At 36.0% G+C, this 23,956-nt stretch overlaps 1 protein-coding gene across 1 annotated transcript in view; it reads left to right on the top strand.

Annotated features, from left to right (window-relative positions):
- LOC102802217 (uncharacterized) overlaps nt 1–23,956 on the top strand; it is a 37,622-nt gene that overhangs the window by 185 nt on the left and 13,481 nt on the right. Inside the window, exons 2-6 of the mRNA XM_085507324.1 lie at nt 7,399–7,836; nt 8,383–8,805; nt 10,254–10,697; nt 11,333–11,755; nt 12,040–12,468. Coding sequence (XP_085363450.1) covers nt 7,399–7,836; nt 8,383–8,805; nt 10,254–10,697; nt 11,333–11,755; nt 12,040–12,468 — 2,157 coding nt within the window. The remainder of the gene's footprint in view (nt 1–7,398; nt 7,837–8,382; nt 8,806–10,253; nt 10,698–11,332; nt 11,756–12,039; nt 12,469–23,956) is intronic.

Here is a 23,956-nt window from a genome sequence, read left to right as displayed (position 1 = left end):
TTAATGTTTAATGGGTAAACAATTGACACTCCATAAACATTTATTGAAATACACTGTTTCTTGTTATCACAATAAGCCTGTTCCCAAATATTGACTGGGTTAGGACTCTAGATATTAGTAAATAATACAGTGTTTTTCTTCAACATAGCAGTAACACCCACAATTTTGTTCAAATGTATATTAGTAATAGTCAGTAATTTGCACACATGTTTTTTGAAATAATGACTAGTTTAAAGTCAGGCATTTTCAAGAGCTCGGTGTCAAGTTTTTGAATTTTGGAGGCTATAGGTAGTTCTATCCTATACGCTGGAGATTCCTATTCATAAGAATTAATTTTAGTATAAGTATTATTTTAAATTCTATCGTTTATTTTCGAAATATATATTTTTGTCAAAACGTAATATTGGTTTTATATTCGGGATTTATTTTTTTATTTCGATTGTTCGTATGTGTCGGATCAGATGTGGCATATGCGCCAAGTAAGTGTTCTCTGTTTTGGATGTATGGATGTTCTGATTAAAATATTCGACAACATATCATTTTTATTACAAAAAAACTTATGTTCAAATTTGAGCCAAAACGTTTTTCATTTCATCTAATTGAAAATTGACTCGGTTTTAATTTTGTTATTTTCATTTTTTTTATATATTACTATTATTATATACCACTAACAAAACATATGTTGAACGTTTTACATTTATCGAATAATACTTTGAAATACATATCTTATCAGAGTATTTCGATCGACAAAACATGTTCGGAAACAGAAAAAAACAAACAATTCCCTATACTACCGTATGTGGCGCACTTTACTGGGGAACGAAATTGCCCAAAAATGCGCGAGGTAGAGGTTTCAAACTGGCGCGCTCGATGACGAAAAGCAAAACATGAAAATCACAAGTATGAGGTTTGACCTGGGCGCGATGTGCACTAATTACCGACGATGACTCCTTCGTCACCTTCCAATCACCTACAAAAATACTGTGGAGACTGTTAGTCTGACCTAATTAGACACCCACTGCTGTTGCCACACCCACAGTTATTTCAACCAATCACATCCCGGTGTTATTATTAGTAGTTTGTTTGTTGTTTCATTGTAACTTACATGTAATCGAGTGAAGTGAATAAAGTGTTGAGTTATTGTTACCGCACGGTGAACTTGTCTTCTCGATCTCTCTCCGGGTTTCTACCCACAACCGACTCAACTCACGTGCCCATGCGCACATTTGGTGCCGAGACCAGGATCAACGTACTTTGGAGGAAATTCTACAACGCATAGAAACATGGCAGAACGAGTTAAACATTCTGCAAGTAGAAGAGGACACCGTGCTCAAATGACGAGACAGTTACAAAAAGCCACTGACATCATGTCCAAAGATGACCCATTGACGCAACATGAAAAAGACGTTCTCATCGCAACGCATGAAGATATTACATCAAGATTGGAGCAGATCAGAGCATTGGATGAAGAAATTCTCAAAAGAGCCGACGAAACAGAGTTCGACAATCTATTTCTTGATGCAGACAACTACGTCATTGATATCAAAGAAAGAATCGTGGAGATAAGGAACTTCATCCAACGCGCCGATACACCAACAACGCCAACAACACAGACATCATCTGAAATGTCAAGCACGTCGTTCACAAGTAACAACTCAGCGTCCAGAAGACGAACTGTAAATCTACCTAAACTAGATCTCGAAGAATTTTCAGGTGATATTCTTTCTTGGCAAAGTTTTATCGACACGTTTGAAGCAGCTATAGACAAGGACGACATGTTGGATGAGGTAAATAAATTTCAATACCTACGAGCACATGTAAAGGGAGAAGCGGCTAAAGTAATCGAGGGATTACAACTGACAAACGAGAACTACAAACACGCCTTAGAATTACTAAAACGACGTTACGGACTGAAACATAAAATACGAAATGCATATATGAAAGCACTTTGGGAATTGCCAAAACCGTCTAATGACTTATCCTCACTAAAGTTTTTCTACGACAACATGGAGAGTTACAGAAGAGGCTTAGAAGCACTTGGGAAGAGCGAAGACTCGTACGGAGATTTCCTCATACCTATCATCCTAGAAAAACTTCCAGGAAATTTCCGTCGAATCATCACTCGCGACCATGGAACCGACGATTGGTCATTTAAAAATCTACGTGAATCTGTGTGTAAGGAGATCGAAGCAATGGAGGCTGGCGAAATCTCTAACAATTCCGTATCGTCTTTCGCCTACAACGAATCGCCTATGCGTAATGTACAGTTCTCTGCTCAAGCACTTCACACCAACACAAAAACTCGCAAACCAGATTGTGTTTTCTGCAGTAATTCACATCGTCCCTTCGATTGCACGAACGTAACCGACCATATGCAACGCTTCGAGATCATCAAAACGAAAGGACTATGTTTTAATTGTTTAAGCAAAGGACACTCTTCGCGATCTTGTCAATCTGTCTTTAAATGTCGGAAATGCGACAGCAAACACCACACTACGATTCATCATGCGTTCAAACAATCGCCAAAACTATCGAAACCAGACACTTCAAGCAATACCAACAGCCAGAAAATCCACGCTAATTCTGTGTCAACCGACCTTCAATCAACTAGCGGCAACGTACTTCTCAAAACGGCGATTACTCAAGTCTACTCGGATAAAGCATCGGCCGACGCAACAATCCTATTTGACGAAGGAGCTACAAGATCGTTTATCTCTGAGAAATTAGCCGACCATTTACACCTGACGCCAGACGGACAAACATCGGTCCAAATCTCCACCTTTGGCAATAAGAAATCTGCGCCGAAAAGGCTCAATTACGTAACGTTGACGGTAAAAACAACATGGGGGCCCGATATATCAATATCTACGTTAATTGTTCCTGATATCTGCAATCCAATTAACAATCATATTTGTCCAGCTGTACTGAATTTACCGCACATCAAAGGACTCCAGCTAGCGCATCCTGCTGTAAACCATAAATATTTGAACATATCTCTTTTGATTGGTGCCGATCATTATTGGTCATTTGTGGGCGACAAAACCATCAAAGGCAACGGGCCGACCGCTGTTTCATCTCGTTTGGGTTACCTACTCTCTGGACCAACGTCACGTGATGCGTCATTCCCAACTGACGTCACCAGCTTTCACGTGAACGCATATTCACCAACTGACGATCCCGTAACTAAACTCTGGGATTTTGACACCATTGGCATTCGTGAACCTGCCAACACGGACTCTACTGATGACAAGGCAGACGAATTCGAAACGTTTTGCGAACAGAATATCGAACAACGCGACAAACAATACTTTGCCCGACTTCCCTGGAAAGAAAATCACCCGGTATTACCAACAAATAGGCGGATCGTCGAAAAACGAACACGTCATATGGTACGTAAGCTTCCATCCGATTTACTTCCTGTTTACGACCGTATTATAAAGGAGCAAGAACACCGTGGGTTTATTGAACGACTGGACTCCGATAATCCGAATCAAGGGCACTACCTTCCTCACCATGCCGTCAAAAAGGACTCCCCCACTACACCAATTAGGATTGTCTATGATTGCAGCTGCAATACTTGTCAAACTCCGAGTCTTAACGACTGTCTCGATAAGGGTCCCATGTTACTTAATGATTTAGCAGGTATATTGCTAAGATTCCGTACGCATCCGATAGCCTTGGTCAGTGATTTGGAGAAAGCATTTTTACACGTGGCTCTTCATGAAGAGGACAGAGAATTTACAAAGTTTCTATGGCTTTCGGATCCGACCGACACAGAAAGTGACTTTATTGTCTTCCGTTTCTTATCTGTTCTTTTTGGATCAGTCGCCAGCCCCGCCATTTTAAATGCTGTTATTCGAAAACACCTACAAATGTTTGACACTAACACCGCCAGGGATCTACGCGAAAATATATATGTCGACAACGTTCTAAGTGGTGCAAAGAATGACGTCGATGCTATTTCGTACTACAACGACGCCAACGATTTGACTACTTCCGCTGGGTTCAATCTCCGTTCGTGGTCAACAAACAGTTCTCTATTGCAAGACATCGCTAGGAAGGACGGAGTTTTACTCGATGACAATAACCCATCATTACTTGGTATGAAGTGGAATACAAATACAGATACTATCGGCTACAAATCGTACGAACACCAACCTACCGAGAAGATAACTAAACGAGAAATTGTTAGACGTACGAATTGTTTGTTTGATCCACTCGGACTATTAAATCCGGTTCATGTAAAAGCCAAAATATTTATACACACATTATGGAAGGAGAATCTTGAATGGGATAAAGAACTGCCGACACATTTAACGAACACTTGGTCGAAAATTGAAACGGACTTACGAAATGCATCCAATATCACCGTTCCACGCCTGTACACTAACGCCGAGGAAACGAACTCTTATAAACTCGTATGCTTTGTGGACAGCAGCACTAAAGCGTATGGTGCATCTGTCTATCTTGTATCAAACACATCGGCAAATCTAGTCATGGCCAAATCCCGAGTTGCACCAGTGAAAGACATCACCCTACCACGACTGGAACTTATGGCAGCTGTGTTAGGAACAAGACTTACAAAATTCGTTGAAAACCAACTATCTGCACGCCTTCATATTGAGGAGAAAATTCTCTTCTCGGACAGTCAAATTGTATTCAGCTGGATTAACAGCAAAGCTAAATTACCGGCATTCGTCAGACATCGCATCGAGGAAATTAAATCGTTTTCATTCAGGGACTATCGATACATTCCAACAACTCAAAACCCCGCCGATCTTTTGACAAGAGGAATAACTACAGAGCAGCTCAACAATTCTAAACTTTGGTGGCATGGCCCGAAATGCGTACATAACAACGTTCTGAATAAGAAAACCCCAACATGTACAACTGATGAACAGATCGAGCTTCACGATTCTACTGAAAACGCTGACAAAGTCAACACTGACATCATCGGTCAAACCAATGCTGGTTTGGACACTGTCAGTACTACCGGCATTGGTCAAATTGTTGATATAAATCGATACAACTCTTTACAAAAGTTAAATCGTATTACCGCGCTTGTTTTAAGGTTCGTCGATAACATCAAAAAACCTGCACAATCTCGAAATCTGAATGAGTTAGCAGCGAACGAAATCGCGCAGGCACAATCAAAATGGGTAGTATATGTACAGAAGACGCGTTATCAAAAAGAACGTGAATTCCTACAAGTTGAAAATAACAAAGCCTCGCCTTTAATTCGACAACTTCGTTTATTTATTGATAAACAACACGTCATCCGCTGTGGTGGTCGTCTACACAATGCGCCCATTGGAGACAATGCTAAGTTTCCAATTTTAATACCTCCTGATCACCAGTTTACGAATTTACTAGTTCGTGATGCCCATGAAAGATCACTACATTCCGGACTACAAAGTACTGTCACGTTATTACGACAAACATACTGGATTACAAGGATTAGAGCTACCGTCAAGGCGTTACTACGGAAATGTGTAATATGCAAACGTGTTACCGGACGTTCTTACATGAAACCAATCACCGCCCGTCTGCCTAACTATCGCACCCAGAAATCTGAACCCTTTCAGGTTTGTGGCATTGATTTCACTGGTGAACTTTACGTTAAACGGGAAAATGGCGGCGAGAGAAAATGTTACATATGTCTCTTCACGTGTGCTAATACCAGAGCAATACACTTGGAATTGGTTCAAGATTTATCAACCGATAGTTTTCTCCGCGCTTTTCGACGTTTTGCGGCGCGCAGATCTCTGCCTACACGAATCGTTTCCGACAACGCCACGACCTACTTATCCGCCGCTAAGGAAATCAACGATCTGTTCAACGACCCGCAAGTAAAAGCCTTCCTTGCAAACCATCACATTCAGTGGACATTCATTCCAAAACGCGCTCCTTGGTGGGGAGGTTTCTATGAACGCATGATTGGTATGACAAAGAACACGTTAAAGAAAGTACTTCGTCGCGCATTCGTCACAATGGATGAAATGAATACTATATTGTGCGAAATAGAAACAACAATAAACAACCGTCCGATAACTTATGTTTATGGTGACGACGCAGAGGCGACTCCCCTCACCCCAGCTCACTTACTCCATGGCCGTACGTTGAACACATTACCACATGTAACTATCGACATGGAGGAACTCATCGATCCGACGTACGAAACAAAGGAAACTCTCCATAAACGTGCCACGAAGCTCAGTGAAACTATGGATCGACTTTGGAAAAAATGGGAGTTAGAATATTTATCAGCACTCCGAGAACGACATGAACGACAAAAAACCGGGAAATTAACAAACGCGATCAAGTCTGGAGACGTTGTACTTGTACATTCAGACAACAAGAAACGTACGTTATGGGATTTAGCCGTGGTCGAGTCTCTTATAACTAGAAACGACGGTATAACTCGCGCTGCAAATATCAGAACGCGTAACGGTAAAACAAATCGTCCTATTGTGAAACTATATCCTATTGAAGTCTCTACGGATAATATGCAATGCTTGGACACTGATAATATACAAATCTTGGACACTGATAACAATAGACATATTAACGATTCTAATGACACACGTACTGCTAATGTTATTTCTAATCGGCCTCCACGGCGTGAGGCGAACATCAGAGCCCGACAAAGAATTAGGGATTGGATTAATGACTGGTCAGGTCCTACTTCTTAAATCGAACATTTTTATGACTTGATTTGTGCTAGTTACAGTTTAATTTTAAATTGTTTAGTTCGTATTCTTTTTGTGAACATCAACGTTGTTATTCTATTATTCGCTTATATTTTTTATGTTTTATTCGATTTTCTAGTGATTTGTTCGTTACTACAATGCATGTACATGTAGTATTTATTTCTGCCGCCGGGAGTAATGTGGAGACTGTTAGTCTGACCTAATTAGACACCCACTGCTGTTGCCACACCCACAGTTATTTCAACCAATCACATCCCGGTGTTATTATTAGTAGTTTGTTTGTTGTTTCATTGTAACTTACATGTAATCGAGTGAAGTGAATAAAGTGTTGAGTTATTGTTACCGCACGGTGAACTTGTCTTCTCGATCTCTCTCCGGGTTTCTACCCACAACCGACTCAACTCACGTGCCCATGCGCACAAATACCTAATTAACAGTTGGTAACGTCCCAATTTGCACTCGTTGATTTGCGCAACAGTCAAAGTCGCCATCTTTGTTAAAATGAGACCAATATATCTCGCGCATGCGTGGTGAGACGACTACCGCCCTTTAAGACAGGTGTGACATAAGGAGTTTTCTGTAAACTATGAAATGAAAATACGTTGTTCCAGTGTGTTTATTGGTAACCAAATAGTACTGAAAATATTACTTTAAATCTGACATTATGCTGAACGTTTTCTCATAACAGTTACGAAGCTCAGACTGGATATCACAACTGGAGATCAGATCAACATAATCTTCGGTGAAGAGAATGTTCTGTCATTTGACTTAGAGTTAGAAGTTATTGGCAACCAAGTAGAAACCGGAGAAGACTTAGAATTCTTTGCGTTTTTGTCATCAGAAGAAAGTGGCAGTATAATGGATCCGACAAAAAGAACAGATAATACTCCTGTAATTTTGTCTAGCGAACAGAAGGCCATGCCCCTTAATACAAGCAGTCTGGACAATGAAGTGCTTAACACGTATTCCGATGTTGAAGTAGCTCTCAATTTCACGGGTGTTCCCGGATGTTTTGACCAAACTGGTAGTTCGTATGATTTAATATGCATTGTCGTAGATGGTACTGGTGAATTGGTTAACTTGCTCATTCCCGATACGTACTGTCTTTTCTTGGACTCGTGTAAAAGTAAGTATTAACGATATAGTAGACGAAAAAGACGGAAATGTACTGATTACATGATATATCAACAATGTGTCTTTGAACTGTGGTCACACTCTGAAGTCAACGTCAATTACATGATGATTCATGACGGTAAATAATCAAAACCTTCTGTGTATAATTACATATTTAATTACAATATTCAAACATCTAAACAGTTAATAATGGTATGTAATTTTTTTTTACTATTATGTAAAACATGTTTGATTACTTATTTCATAAAAGTGATGCATAGTACTCTTTGTTGTAATTTGGTGTAGTGATACGTGCAAGAAACACATTTGTGGATTGTCAGGATTTCATCAGTACCGTTCCAAGCGACAAGACCTGTTTTTGCCCCACGAAGTTCCACTACCCGTCAGGTGTTGATAGTTATACTTCAAAACAGAGAAGTTCCATTCAATGCATGTGTACAAAGCACAATGACATATTGACATATTAAAGGTGATTTGTACGGAAAATAAAAACAAAAATGTACTCATGTATTCATAGAGTATTTTATCGTTAATATAGGTGTGATCACTATAGCGTTGGACGGTGGACCAAGTGTCACATCTAACGCTCATGCCGGTCTTGATGTTATATATGGCACATTGAAGGATTTTACTCTGGATATTTCTGTTGAGACGGATGACGCCAACAAAACAGCCAACATGACTGCTGCATTCGAGGCCCGAGTGTTTCTTGCAGTATCTGACAACGGAACCAGTGGGATTTTTGTAACGAATGCATCTTTGGTGGATGAGTATGTTGATGTAGAACCAGATGCCATGTTTTTCTTGACCGGCTTGACTGCTACAATGGACGACCTAAGCGGTCTGAACTGCGACATACATACTCATGTCTGCGTCTTACTCGGTCCTGCGAAAGATGCGGATTGGCAGTGGGGTACAGGCACCGGTTCAGTAACAGCTTGCGCTGAGCTGAATTGCACAAGTAAGTAACGACGTTATCTGATCGCAAGTTAAGTATGGATGGACTTTAATGTCATCCTTTTATCAACAACAATGTTATAACTATGTCTAAAAAATCTAAACATGACTGTTTATATGTAATAGTCAGGAGGGGTCATATATGTATGTAGTATGTAGTAAGACGAAGAGACTTTTATATTGAATCCACAAATCTAGCAATATCATGTGGATTCAATCTTAGTCTTGTTTTGCTCAGCCACGTGTCATATATACAATAGATGCCTCAACATTATATTATATATTATTATTATTATATGTTATTACAGTATTGTAGACCGTTGTTATATACAACAAAAAGTTCACAAAAACAATGTAAAGGAAAGTGTAAACTAGAATAATTAATTGATTCTCTATTTTGCATCGATCATCACGTGTCCAATGTAATGTATGTTACGGTTCATATGACTACAGCATGTTAAAATTGAGGCTATATCACACGACGTATCTAAAAAAATCAAATGCAAATGTTATAGCATTATTGTTATTCATACTATAATATGCAAGCCTAAAAATGTTACCAGACATTCAAAGTTGATCATCTCAAAACGTTAATATATAGAATATACTAACAAATGAAAGAGCGTCAGCTACTCACGAAAAAGAGCAACGTATTAAATAGACTTCTCTAAGAAATTGCTGAAAATTTAATAGCACATAAAAACCAATATTCACCATGATAATTATCATGTATATTATCCTTCATATTGACCACGTCTAGTCTAAATGTGTGTCGCATTGATCAAATAAATACAAGATATTACATCGAATGGTTGGCCGGGCTGCGATGGACTACTCAGCAACTGACAAACAATCTTAAAACCATTGCATTCTATTACAGAACGCTTAAAATTTTAGCATTATATGTCATGTAATCTAGTAAATGTTTTTCTTTATCTTCGCATATCTCATGGTTGTTCAGTGCAGTGTAATAATGTTAGATATTTCGATACTATGTATTAGCAATCACAGTAAATATTTGCTCAAAAAATCAAGTTGATTTTTTTTATATCGCAATTAACAATGTCATGATACGCCAAAATCCCATAACACTGATGGTTTTACACGATACAGTAACTTTTGACAGATTTCTGATAGTTTCAAATATCAAACCAAATGTCCTGTATTATAAAGCCGCATATACGTGGTACACCAGTTCTAAATGTCAATCCTCGCCCCCCCACAGAAATGTTTGCAATTCGCATGCATTTTTCGAAGGCTATATATGAATTTACTCAAAAATTAATAATTGTATTAATGCTTCCTCGAGACCGTATATGTAAATTGATGTCTCTACTAGCATGAGGGCGTCAGATGGTCGTGATAGCGCATAGCGATGGCGTGTTGTATTGTTTTTTCTACTTAGTAGACTTGTCTAATTATTAAGAATAAATATTGTTTTCTTTTCTATAGGTGAAATCGAAGCAGACCCTCCTCCTACGATGGTAAGCCACGTGGGCGGCAATCTTGATATTGTTATGGGAATTATCCCGGAATCGTTTAATTTGAACATCAGCATAACGACGGGCCATGCCACGGCACAGATATACGGAGACGTGGCTGATCTGTTTAGCGTTGATATCTATCTAGCGAATACAGAAAACGGGACAGGGGCCACTGCAGTAAAGACAGAGGGTGATGTAACCCCGGGTAATATCACCGTCAGTCCCGATGTCGACAGTGGAATCAACCTCACAGTCATCAACGTTAGAGGAGACGTCTACACATTTGACTTAAATTGTGACGACTATAGCTATGTCTGTGTTGACATTAATTCACGGGATACTGAAAAGTGGACGTGGTCTGGCGCCGATACTGATGCAAAAGTAGCTTGTACGGAAATTGACACATGCGAAGGTAAAATATGTACAGTTATCTAGGACCCATGAATGTTAATGATGACTCCTATACAATTTGATGAGTAGACAATGTGCGATTTTGAGTGTCACGTGATATTTTGCCTAAGTAAAATCCGCCGTCTTATTATCTTGTTTTGTTATAATCACTAAAATAGTCATCAAAATAAATATGCACCATATGACGGCTGGTACTTTCAGGGACACGTTGGCTGTCAATGAGAACGTCCTGATAAATTCTCCCCCAAAATAGAAGCAGTTGTCATCGGACTTCTAAATAAAGATATTAGATTCAAAGGAAATTAACTAATGTCTACACACTGCAACAACGCACACATCAAACAAATTACAGACACGTGTTGTTGTAGTGGGTATGGTATGCGTTTGTTTCTTACAAATCCCGAAAAGTATTTATGTTCTGCGAATTGTCACATTTGCAACAACCTTGTTCCTAATATTTCCATGTGTATGTTTCTAACTGATCTGACTATGTTGCGTGTATACTTTTTTTCTTTATGTGATTTGTGTTATCGATTGTTAGCACTCGTTTGTTTTGTGTTATTGGACTTATAAATTGTCCTTATGTTATTTTATAATTATATATAGTAAACACATTTCACATATTTTGTATTTTAGCTAATATTACCGCCGATGTTTCTGTTACTACGAATGGAGGAGGAAATTTGGACATTGTTATGGGAAGATTCGTAGAATTCGTTCTAGATATTGAAATAGACGTTGATGATCCGAGTGCTGTAGTAGATGCTCATGGCATAGATATGTTTAGTATACTTATCTATTTGGGTGATGACATTACACAAAGCACTGCTGTCAATGCTACGAATATTTCAACAGACCATGTCATCCTCTCTGCAGACGTCGGTGCTACTGTCCTGAGTGGCATTCAGGGTGTCATTAACACGGATGGTTTATCGTGTGAAAACTTTGACTATGTTTGTGTAGACATTGGCCCTAAGACAACATATCCGTCTGAACCATGGAACTGGAGTGATGGGTCACTAATGAAAACTGCGTGTATACAGTTTGACAGTTGCGTGGGTATGTATATGTACAAGCAAAATAAATAAATAAATAACGAACAAACGAAAGAACAAACAAATGAATACGAACAAACACACTAACAACTGACCGACCGATCGAACAACAATATAACCAACCAACCAACAAACGGCCAAATAATCAAATATTGAAAGAAAGACCCGACGAACGAACGAACAATTAATCAATTAAATGAATTAACTATTTTTAAATATTTAAAAATATTTGTGCGAAGAATAATTATTTAATTTAACAATGAATATAGTTCAATTGTTTTCTTGCAGTACAAGTGACTAATAACACAATCTATCTGAGAAGCAGCGTTGTCAGCGACCTCAACATTATCATGGGTACCACAGACAAAGTGTTCAGCCTCGAAATGTCAATACGTACCGACATTGCTACTGGTGAAATCACGGACTCGGCGGATAATTTGTTTGAAGTCGACATATACCTCTCCCACGACCAGTTTGGGGCAAATTCTACAATAAAATACCCAACTACAATAACACCAGTCGAAGTTACAATTGATACTACTTCGACGACCCGAGATATTACTGTAACTAAAACCGGATTTGACCTTACCGGGTTGAACTGTGACACATACATTTACATTTGTATTGACGTTTCGCCGAGGGCTGGATCAAAATGGTCATGGACATATAATCCCGGCACGGCTCAGACAGCATGTGTACCGTTGGGAGTGTGCACAAGTGAGTATACCTACTCGTTGCTGTGTTTTCATGCAGCCAATAATCGTACCGCATTTTGATGAGAAATCACGCCCTCTATTTTTCTCATTTCTTTTCCTTAACATATTCGACAATTTACGAGAAGGGTTATGCGCACGCCACATTGGGTCGTATCTGGGAGCTCTCAAATAGGACCTCACGAATACGACCTACTTTACATATTACCCATATTGCATTATACAAAATGGCTGGTAGGTTAGTTGTTAGTTTTTTTCGGTTTCTTCGCAGTGTGTACTCGATGTTTTGCGTTTACCAGTAATCGTACGTTTTCCTGACGCAGTATTTGAACCAATATCGCCTCGCGAGATAGCGATTCAGTTTTCATGTTTATTCATGTTTATGAACGTAGGATTTATTGACATTTATTGGAATATTTATTGGCATCGGACTCGTTGCGTTGACCCAAATCTTCGACAGCTTGTTAAACGGAAGAATAACAAATAGATTTCCATACTCTTCAGGAGTAAAACAGAGCTGTAACTTAAGCCCAACATTATTTAATCGTTTTTATTCTATAAATGCTCTCCAGACATTTTTGCTATGAACACTTGTGACCCTCCAACCAGTCGGAGCCCAGGAACTTTGATCAACTGTACGCAATCCCTATGAGCGGGGGGGGGGGGGGGGGAGGGGTTATCGGCTGGTATCTAGTTTAAGAAATAAGGGATGAAGGCTCCAGCCAGCTCATATTTTTTAAACTCGAAAAAACAGTCAAACGGAATGAAAAAATAAAATCTAAAAAAAAATACCAGCTTGAAGAATATTGGTTGCTGTTTAAAATTTCAAATTTGATCATAATTCCTGTGCTCCAACACGGGGGGGGGGCTCCTTTTACCAAAACCACCACCCCATACAACTCCTAGCCCAATTTAATTGCGTATGTATATCTAAAGGGGGTATAGGGAAGAAGGCTTATTACTGAAACAAACGTACACTAGTACAAGTTCGTACTAAAACAAACACTCAATTCTGTCTCAAACCTCAAAATAAGCATAGCTCTAAACCTATTTGATAAATTGATAGCACCCATCATTAGCTATGGGTGTGAAGTATGGGGAGAGGAAGTCACTAAAAATAGCGATATTATTGAAACTGTTAACTATTCTTTCTTCTGATTACTCCTGAGGGTTAAAAAGAATGCTACTAAGCTTGCAATCTTAGGGGAATTGGGAAGATACCCTCTTGCCATAAAAATTATCACACAAATAATTAAATTCTGGCTCAGATCAAAACTTCCATAGACGCCCAAGTTAATAAAAAGCACCTTTGATGAGGTCAATACAGTAAAAACTAGGTGGACAAGAAATGTCGACAAAATAATCAGTGACAACAATCTTGATAAGGCAATAAAACAACAAATAAAAAAAAAGAAACCACACCAAACCAAGACTATCTCTGCTTTACTGAAAAAAAATTATAAAATAAAATGGAAAGAAGCTCTATTTGATGACAACAGAGCAAATGGTGGAACAAACAAATTGGAAAATTATAGAACATTCAAAACACAGTTTAAAATGGAAAAATGTTTAATAACAATGAGTAATATTAAACTGAGACACTCCCTATGCCAGTTCAGAATCTCTGATCACAAACTTCATATTGAAACTGGCAGGCATTGCAGAACTCCAAGGAATGAAAGGGTCTGTAAACACTGTGCTAAAAAGCAGATTGAAGATGAGATACATTTCCTTATGGACTGCAGTCTGTACAATACACACAGAATTGAATTATTCAAGTACTGTAAGGAAATTATACAAAATTTTAGGAAGTTAAATGAACTAGAAAAATTCAATGCAATCATGAAATATTGTTCAGGAATAAGAACTGCACAATACATACAAAAATGTATGCAAATGAGATGTGAGCAGCTCCACCAAAATTAAAAATATTCTTTCCACCATAATTATGACTCTAATGTGATTTTAATGTGATTTTGTTACCTCTTAATAATATTAGCTAGTGTATTGTATTGTACCGTATAAGTTTATTATGATCTTTTGCGTGTTTGTAATATTATTTAGCATTCTGTGTAGTTGATTAACATTACTGTATCTTAGTGTAGTTTATTTTATTTTATCTTATCTATTTTTATTGTTATATGATCATAGAACAACTCACTGTAGTTCGTTTTAGTGTTGAATAAATAAATTATTTGACAAATTAATTTATTTTTTAATTCAGCTAATCCTTGTTTGAGGTAGTGATGTCTGGGGGCATTGAAGCATGTACTGTTCCAATGTACTATTTAACATATAGTATGTTAGCTTGTAGCATTTAACTGGTACAATTGTATAAAACCAGTTTAATTCCTCTTCAGGAATTTGACATGTTTCAATAAATGTAAGGTTATCCTGATATTACTTGTTCTAGACCTGAGTGTTTTTGGGTAAATTTTTTTTCTAAGATTGGGAAACACAGCATTAAAGAACTGGGTAATATTCTTTCCACATTAGACGTAAACAAATTTCACTGGCTAACTCAGGTGACTGTGTATTATTGTTGTTGTTAAAACAACACTTCTTACCTTTGTAATTTTTAAACATTATTATCTTGGTATAGTAGTGGTTTATACCCCGGTATAAGGAGCAGTATAAATTTGATATCTTAGAACATAACATGTTTCTGTTTTAGCATGTTTGGTCTTATATTGCTTCAGTGATCAAAACATTCCATCCCATTCCTATACACAAGACAGAACCTATATTTCAAAACTGTGATTGGAATAAACATCTTTCATGATGTTGACTAGTTCCTTAAAATAAAAGAAAGACAGTGATTGGTGTGCTTACTACAGGCTAATTACTGCAATGTATTTTACAACAACTTTCTTTTGGTAACCATCAGGTGCTACAATTTTTTTCTCAATAATGATCAATGTATGTTTCTAATTTGTGTTTATTGAAAATCAAATTATTTTACTAATAGATGTCATCTCTATTACTTATAATACATAAAATGTGGCTAATGTTTTTTATCAAATTTACCGCTGCATGTACATAAATCAGATTAAATTATTACCAGTAGCTGATTTGGATGGCTGATAGACAGTATGAACCTAATAAAATGGTCCATGATTTAACAGTAGAATGTATAGTTTCCTTTCTCAAACAAGTGAATTTTTAACCTAATGAATATTTCTATTTAGTATCCACTGGAATTCAAACCAGTGAATGTTTTTTAAATACACAGTGCCCTCTATGGGTTGCTTGGAGAAAGATACAAAATAATTTGAACTACCCCCGGTAATTGAAATTGAAGATTGCATAGCAATTGTTAGTTTTATAGAAGTTCAAGAAAGATTAATGTCTGATAATTGTAAATGTAGTTCCACCTTGTTCAAATTCTACCATTTAAAATCATGAAGTGAAGAATATCATTTTTCAGGCATGCCTTAATATTGTGTGCACCATAGTTTTGGAATCAGCTGTCCTGAAAATTCATTTATTTAATATTTTAATCATTCATATTGTGAAAGGTGCAGCATTTGAATATTGCATAATATTGCATATATAAATACAATACTGTATCTTATTGTTCACATTTGTCCAGCCATCCCTTTGTGCTAGGCAGCATTATTCAATTTTTGAGACTAATTGAATCCCACATCCCAAAAGCCTGGGTTGAGATTTCTCATGGAAGGAATATTGTTTTGAAATAGAAAAGTGATTGTGTTTACAAATCATTAACATACCATTGTAGCTATATAAGATTATTAGGTTTGGGCCAATTGATATTTAAGGTAGAGATGCAGTTTACCAGACAGGTATTTTAATTAGTTAATTAGGCAACCAAGATGACCTCCCTTGTCCACATAACTATATATTTTTAGAAAGCTTATTGTATGAATTTTAAAATTTTGTAAGTATTTTTTTTTATGGACATTGTAGTTTGAAATATGCACAAAAATGTTTTTTTTTTGGTCAAAAGTGATATAAAACAAATTCACTTCTAAACCATGTCTCTGTTTCCTGTCAAAATTGGTTTACGGGTACATCTGTTTACTATGAAGAAAGTTTCGTCTTGAAAACTGTCTACCTGGGCAGCAGCTCAAATTTCACTAATTCAAGTTTATGCATAAATTAACACCCAGGCTAGTTGTCTGTACGATTGTTGTAACACTGTTCAACCAAAAACAATGCCCCTACGGCGTTTTGAAGATAAACACATTGTCAATCATTTGTGAAAATTTCAAAACAAAAGGTCAAAGCGTAAAGTTTATAAGAGACAATTGCTAATTTGTATATTTTATAGTTAAGTAAAAATATATGCTGATTTACATTGCTATTGGATTTAACAGAGTTCCACTAAAAAATGCTCGGCACCATCTAAAAAAAATTGTTATATATATATATCTGTCAGATTTGTTAAATTCGTGTAAAAATATTAAAATTTAGATTTTAAGTGAATATTTTTGTCATTTTTGGTAAAAAATGTTATTTTCGACAACTAGTTCGAAATCGTAAGTCCAAATGCTTTCATATTTCCAGCAATGATACGTTGGATGGTCAGATTTGTTAAACTGGTGTCAAAATAAGCAAATTTGGATTTTTAGTGAACATTTTTCTCATTTTTGGTAAAAAATGTTATTTTTGACAACTGGTTCAAAACCGTAAGCCCTATTTACAGAGAGCTTTCAACTAAATATAAAACATAATACAGCTTTAAAGTATACTTTGAATATGTAATAGCACAAGTGAGTTAAGTAACTGGTATTTTTGATGAAAAATGCGATGATTATTCTGCTTATATCAGGTCCCTTAAATTGCACACATAATAATTTGGACGGTCATTATAAATAGAACATTGATACAGTCATTAGAAACAACTTTTAGATCTTCTCAGTTTATTTCAGAAGCCACCACATATATGGCACAACAATTGATCTTGCATTCAGCAATGTCTTATGTAAAACTGGAGTATATTTGTAATTGACTCTTTTATACCTGATCATAAGAATATTACTGCACAGATTTATTGAACATTTGTTCTTGGGTGTAACAAAACAATTACATATATGTACAACGTATCAGGAAAGATAACATTTCAAAAACATGACCACAATTTTCAAACAAAAACATATTTTTTTTTTCTCGACTATTTCTCAGGTTTTTGCACATCCATGATTTCTTAAGTTTAGCCTCAATGATGTTTGTCCAATGAAATGCACTATCCTTATGAACACTATAAAAGTTCATAATTGCAACTGCAAGAAACTGCAACTGCAATGTTTTCTAAATGACTGACTATGAATGACAACCACAATGCCACTTCACTGATTCTTGTTCCATGATAATGAAGACAGCGGACCTATTTCGACCGTCAGGTCGCTTGGTTTTCAGTAGATTAATGATTTATTTCACAGCACAAATCATCACTGTGTACATGGTATGCTATCAAATCACATATGCAATCTATAAACGACAACCATTACAAGTTCTGAATATTAGGGTAACATCCATGTGAAATATAGGAATCTGAGTCTTTGATTTGCACAGAAGATCTGAAGTTTGTGGACTCCTAGTGATACGTCACTCAAAATAGGGAATACTATATAATAGCTTGTGTTGCATGCTCGTTGAATTATGTTTCTTTATTATTTTACCTTTTGATCTTAAAAATTACATTATGTTGTTCCTGATAATAAAATCAACGAAGATCCCATAAATTTGCATGCACAAAGTTTCTTAAAAGTGGGAATAAATATAACCACAGTTTGGCAGTGCCATATTTACAATTAAATAATTGTATTTAATGTATTCATGGTCATTAAAGCGTTGCTGCGCATTCCCTGTAAACAAATGTGTATTTTACACGTATTGTGTATGTCATGAGTTCCATATTGATTAGGACAAGTAGTAGTTTGATCAATCATTTTCATAAACAGATTAAACAGCAAATACAGTGTTTATGTTAGCAACATATTTCTTAAGAACATTTCCCATCATTTCCAATGCTACTACCAGTACTGCAGAATTTACAGTTGATGGAAAATGTTACTGATATTAAAATATACAATCAATACAGTTTTTCTCTATTGGTGCATTAAAATTGTTGTTCTCTATTTCTTTTCTCTAATTTTTTTGGAGTATAAAGAAAACTGGTATTTTTTTTTTTACAAAATTGACCATCGCATTAAATGTTTGCAGTTTTCCCCATAGACCACCATGTAAACTGAAAAAGGGTGTATAGTAATGAACCATTTTATTTAGCCATTTCTGAATACAGTCTTGAAAATGTATTGGTCACCCTTAATTTCTGTGCAAATGAATTTATTCACTGATTTCACCTCAAATTTGGTTGTTTTCCAGACTTTTACAAAATTGTTATATAGGCTTGTACATATGACTTACATATGAACATCCATTTGTGATACAGACTTATTTAACATAGACAAACAGTGGCAATTTTAGTGCTAAAAATACATCAAAATTCCCTGTTTTGGCCATTTCAGAAACAGATCTTGGTAATGCATAGACTGATTACATTCAAACTTGGTACAATGAAAACGAATGGGACCTTGATGCACGAGACATGCAGATATAATTAAAAATGGCTTACTGGTGGCCATTTTGTTTTACCAAATACAGTTCCAGGTCTCTATATTGGAAACACTGGAATGGTCAAGTTCAAACTTTATACAAACACCATACAACATGTGCTACTACTTGATTCAAGATTTAGTACTAAAAATGCATTAAACTTATTTAAATTGGCCTTTCTGAACTAATATTGAACCTTGATGCACGTCCTTTCCTTTTGATTTAACAAATATAATTCTGGTTCCATATCTTGAAAGTACTTGGATAGTTAACCCGAAACTTTAAACATGCACACAACTCGGGATGCATATTTTTTATTCATATTTGTTTTTGATTTGTTTTTTATTTTTAGAATAGTGTGTTTTCTTTTTTGTTTTTTTTTAAATTATAGTTTTTAAATTTCTTTTTGTAAGACCCTTTTTATTCTTCCCTGAGGATTTTATGCATCTAATAAATATTATTAAGATGACTGCAGAAGGCCCCATCTTGGATGGATTTTGTTTTTTATGCAATGACTTAAACTTCATAACCAATGAGGACTGTATAACTTGTTAATAGTATTTTTGGGCAGGCAATACAGTAAAACTTGGGTTTTATCTATTTATAGCAGTTTAATTGTACCACAATAAGTCAAAGGTGACATTGTACACTCTTTGCCCAAAAACAATGTTTCTGGCCAAATTATTTTTTCAAAATTGATGCATTTCTTTACTACCATGGCCAACTACAAAAAAAAACATTTGACATGTAATCTTTGAGTGATGTGCATGGTGATCTGAAACATTATTTTGTTTTGTTGAGCTTAAACTATATATAAATCTTAAAAAACATGGCTAAGAAAACAGAAATTCTGTGGAACCACAGATAAATCATCCTTGTATATATCATGTGTGTTTGACATTCTGAGTGCATGCTTTTCTAGATTGTATGTTACATTAGTATAGGAAAATGCAGAAAGTATTTGGTGTCCCTTGATGCCCTATTTTCACAGGTTCGTACAGAGTCCTGTCAGGAGCACTAGTGCATATAGAGATAGTCACACAGTGTTATAATGAAGACATTGCACACTAGACTTGATTAACCTATTTAACAAGTTTATAATTCCATAGTTTGTAATAAAATGTTGAGATGACGATGACATAAGTATCCACCACATTCCAGTATATTATTTACATGCACTGTAGGCAACTTTAATACAATTATGAGGGTATTAGTGACAACTGATTTTCATGGATGTCAGTTCAAATTTAAATAGCTAATTATTGCTACTGCAGAACTGACACTTGCCATATTAGTCATCTAGAAGGCAGCACATTTACAGTTTTCAATTTTTTTGGAAAATTATCTTTACCTACTTAAGATACTTGATGAAATTTGTGGTGCAAATTTTCACTGGCCCTTTAAATTAGCTGCTCATAATTGTGGATGTACAGTTATTTATATTTTGTGGACACAAATCTCAATTGTCAGTTTTGCGTCTAAAATGTCACACAAATCATATGGACATTCAGAACCATGTTTATTTAGTATGGAATAACACTGCAACCATTTACAGTTATTATAAAACAAATTGTGTTTTATTAGAGAACCTGTATAATATAACTGAGGATGCTGATAAAGAATGCCATATTTTTTCCTTTATACTATTATTCTTTAGAACAAGCTGTATGGAAACCAACATTACTGCACTGTATACTGGATATAATATAAATTAATACTGGCTAACCTGGAATTATCAACATTGTATAGATGTGGGTGCAACGTCAGGACAGACATTTTGCCAGATTATTTCAGTTTATAATGAAAATATTTTTTTGATAATCATCTTATAAGCTATTTTCATTTGTTAACTTGAGTCTTGAGTCCAGGAAATAATTCCCTTCCCTCGATGGGTTAAATAAAGTCACACTGAAACATTACAATGAAAAGAAATTGTTTCAGATGATATTTAAATGTTTTTCATATTAAAAGTGCTGATAATACCATGAACTAACAAACATTCATTGTCAGCTGGCTACACATGAAGCTCCATGCAATACATAACCCCCAAAATAGCTTACTGCGGAAGCACCCAACACTGTTCTGTACACTGTTCTAATACATTTGGAGTTATTGCTATATACCGGTACTGATAGAAAATTGCGTATTTCTAAAGATGCAATACAGTACAATTTATTAACTCATAACAACCTACTGAAGGAGGTTAAAGGTTACAACAACAACAAAATTACAGATAAAAGTTAATCAAATTACAATGGCTAATAGTTTAAAGACAACCAAAAACAGACTAAATTGAAGTTAGTAACGGAAATATATAATAAAGTAAAATGAAACGCCAAAAAAAAAACTATAAACTGAATATAAAAACAAAAACCCAATGAATAGGTGTAAAAAAAAAATAAAAGAAAAAGTCAATGACTAAGTACCAGGGGTAGGTGCTGCTGTCTAATAGCAAAGCTGTATTTCAGATATTGTACCAGAGGAATTGCTAAGTTATTATTTGACATTATTTTTATGAATTTATTTTCAGGTGTGAGATTAGTAAAGTCAGGAATAATCTTTTCAGCTTCATTGTATAAAACGACCCTCTCTTTACTATATACTGGGCATATTATGAGGAAGTGATGTTCATCTTCAATATCATTTTTATTACACAATTTGCAGATTCTGTCGCTACTTTTGATTCTGTTGTGTCTTTCTTTTTCAATTTCTAAACTGTGATTGCTCAGTCTGAATTTAGTTAGGGTACTTTTCAGTTCTTTATTTTTTAGCTTAATTAAGTAGTTTTCCAAAATGAAGTTTGTTTTAAATTTTTTGTAAGTCCTCAGTTTGTTTTTTGTATTAGTGTTTTGTCTGTTATCATCATTAATTGAGTTAATCCAATGCTTTATAAATACATTTTTTATTTTATCGTATATCCGTGACATTTGTGACGATTTTAGCTCATTATTGTCAATATCTGATAGTGTTGTATTTGTAGATTTAAATACAGTTATTATTATTATGCGTCTTATATCTACTTCAAACAAAAGTAGCCGCTATTCATGATGAGAACTGGAAAACCAACTGTAACTCGGGTAGCTGGTAAACTGACCTAGCTGATGACAAACCACTATCAAAAAAACTTTCGACCCCATGTAGCCACGTACGGCCGTCAGCTATATGAACTGTACTCCGTCTACAAATGTTCATCTGCCGACACGTTATTGGACTTTCCCACCCACGATGACAACCAATAAATCATGTTTGTAACGTCTGGTCTGATTACACCCAGCAGCACAAGCTCTAAATCAGGGTCATATATTGCAGATTTGTATTTGAACAAATAATCGTGCATGGGCATCCTGTCTTCTAAGCTTTGTGAAAGCATAAGGTTTTGAAAGCATTGTGCATATTTACAACTTTCTAGCATTTCACACGTAATGCGCCATATACTGTAAAAGGATCAATTGTTCACCGGGTTTTAATTTGGCTTATTTCGCTGAATGAAAAATGCGCTAAATTAAAACCCAGTGAATATGTAAAATTTAGCATAGAATACATTATCTAAATGACAAAACCGTGAATTTAAAACCCACTTAATATACCTGAAATGGTAAATCAGCGAAATTTAAACCAAGTGAAAATTAGTCATTTTACAGTATGTGTATCGATGTCGCCATGCCAACGTTTCGTTTCGTCCTAGTTGTGATATTTATCTGTAAATGTCAGACCATTGGTCTGAGGTTCATCGCAGACTCTATTTGAAAGGCTGCGTTTGAGGTTTCATGTTGATCCGTCGAAAATGGCAGTTACTTATCACACAACAAAAACTTATTAGTTACGACAATATTTTCTTAACATTTTATGGAAACAATTCGTAGTGTGCATAAACCTTAAAGAAACATAATAGACAAAACAGTAAATTTTAATATTACTTGTTCGTGCTGTTTTGCAGCACTGCGAAGGAAAATGAAAGATTACAACAATTGGCACATATGGCTGGAAGTTACATTTGCTCCGTTGTGTAGACAGGTTTCAACATTTCATCAGATAATACAATTTATATCCAATCATCTAGAACAAACTTTTCTAGAGAACACACGCGCACAAAGATTTTGTGGTCTCGTATTGGGGGGGGGGTCACAGTAATATAAACAAGGATACATTTTGCCGAGATATTCAAATCAGTCGCTATTATGATTTACAGAGGCGGCGGCACGAAATGTTCCATGGAGGGGTGAGATCTGCTCATCACCCCTCGCTTACTAGGAGGACCCAGGGGCATACACTTCCTTGAATTTTGAAATCTAGACCCTCTACAACCTAAGCTATTTCCTACATTTTGAGGGGCAAATTGTGCTGACACAAAAGGTTTCAGCTTGATTTTCGAGTGGCGGCATATTTTACATGCCCCTGAAGTGGTTCTCGTTTTTAGAATATTAGAAATAAGTATCGGTCTTATTTCTGATCAAGATAGGTATGAATATCGGTAGTATTTTCCCAATTTGGTGTATTTATGGTTCCGTATATGAGCGAATATCTCCACCTCAGATTCCGGCCTCATATCCCTAGGTAACTGTTTTATTCGAAATAAACAGTGAGGACAGAAATGGTACTTTGGTATAAATATGGGTATAGATTTTGCCACTATCCAGTTATAAAATTGGCCACACTTTTGAGCACTCAGGGGCACTTACCTACCCAGCTATGTATCAACTGCCCCCCCCCCCCGCGTGCATGCCCGTGAATGTGGTTATGCAATAGAAAGTAATGTCTACACGTAGGTAGGGTTATTAAAATCGAGAAAACAAAATACGGGTATATTTTTTCCGACATATAAGATAAACGGAAAAGAGGTTACTAATCAATCTTCAAGTTTTACATTTTTGTAATTTCTTCTGTGTATCTCTCCGGCGAACCTACCAGCG

This window comes from Saccoglossus kowalevskii, chromosome 13, assembly GCF_978046115.1.
Source record: "Saccoglossus kowalevskii chromosome 13, keSacKowa6.1, whole genome shotgun sequence".
Taxonomy (NCBI): Eukaryota; Metazoa; Hemichordata; class Enteropneusta; family Harrimaniidae; genus Saccoglossus; species Saccoglossus kowalevskii.
Note: the sequence above shows the minus strand (reverse complement) of the source record. Positions and strands in the feature narration are given on the sequence as shown.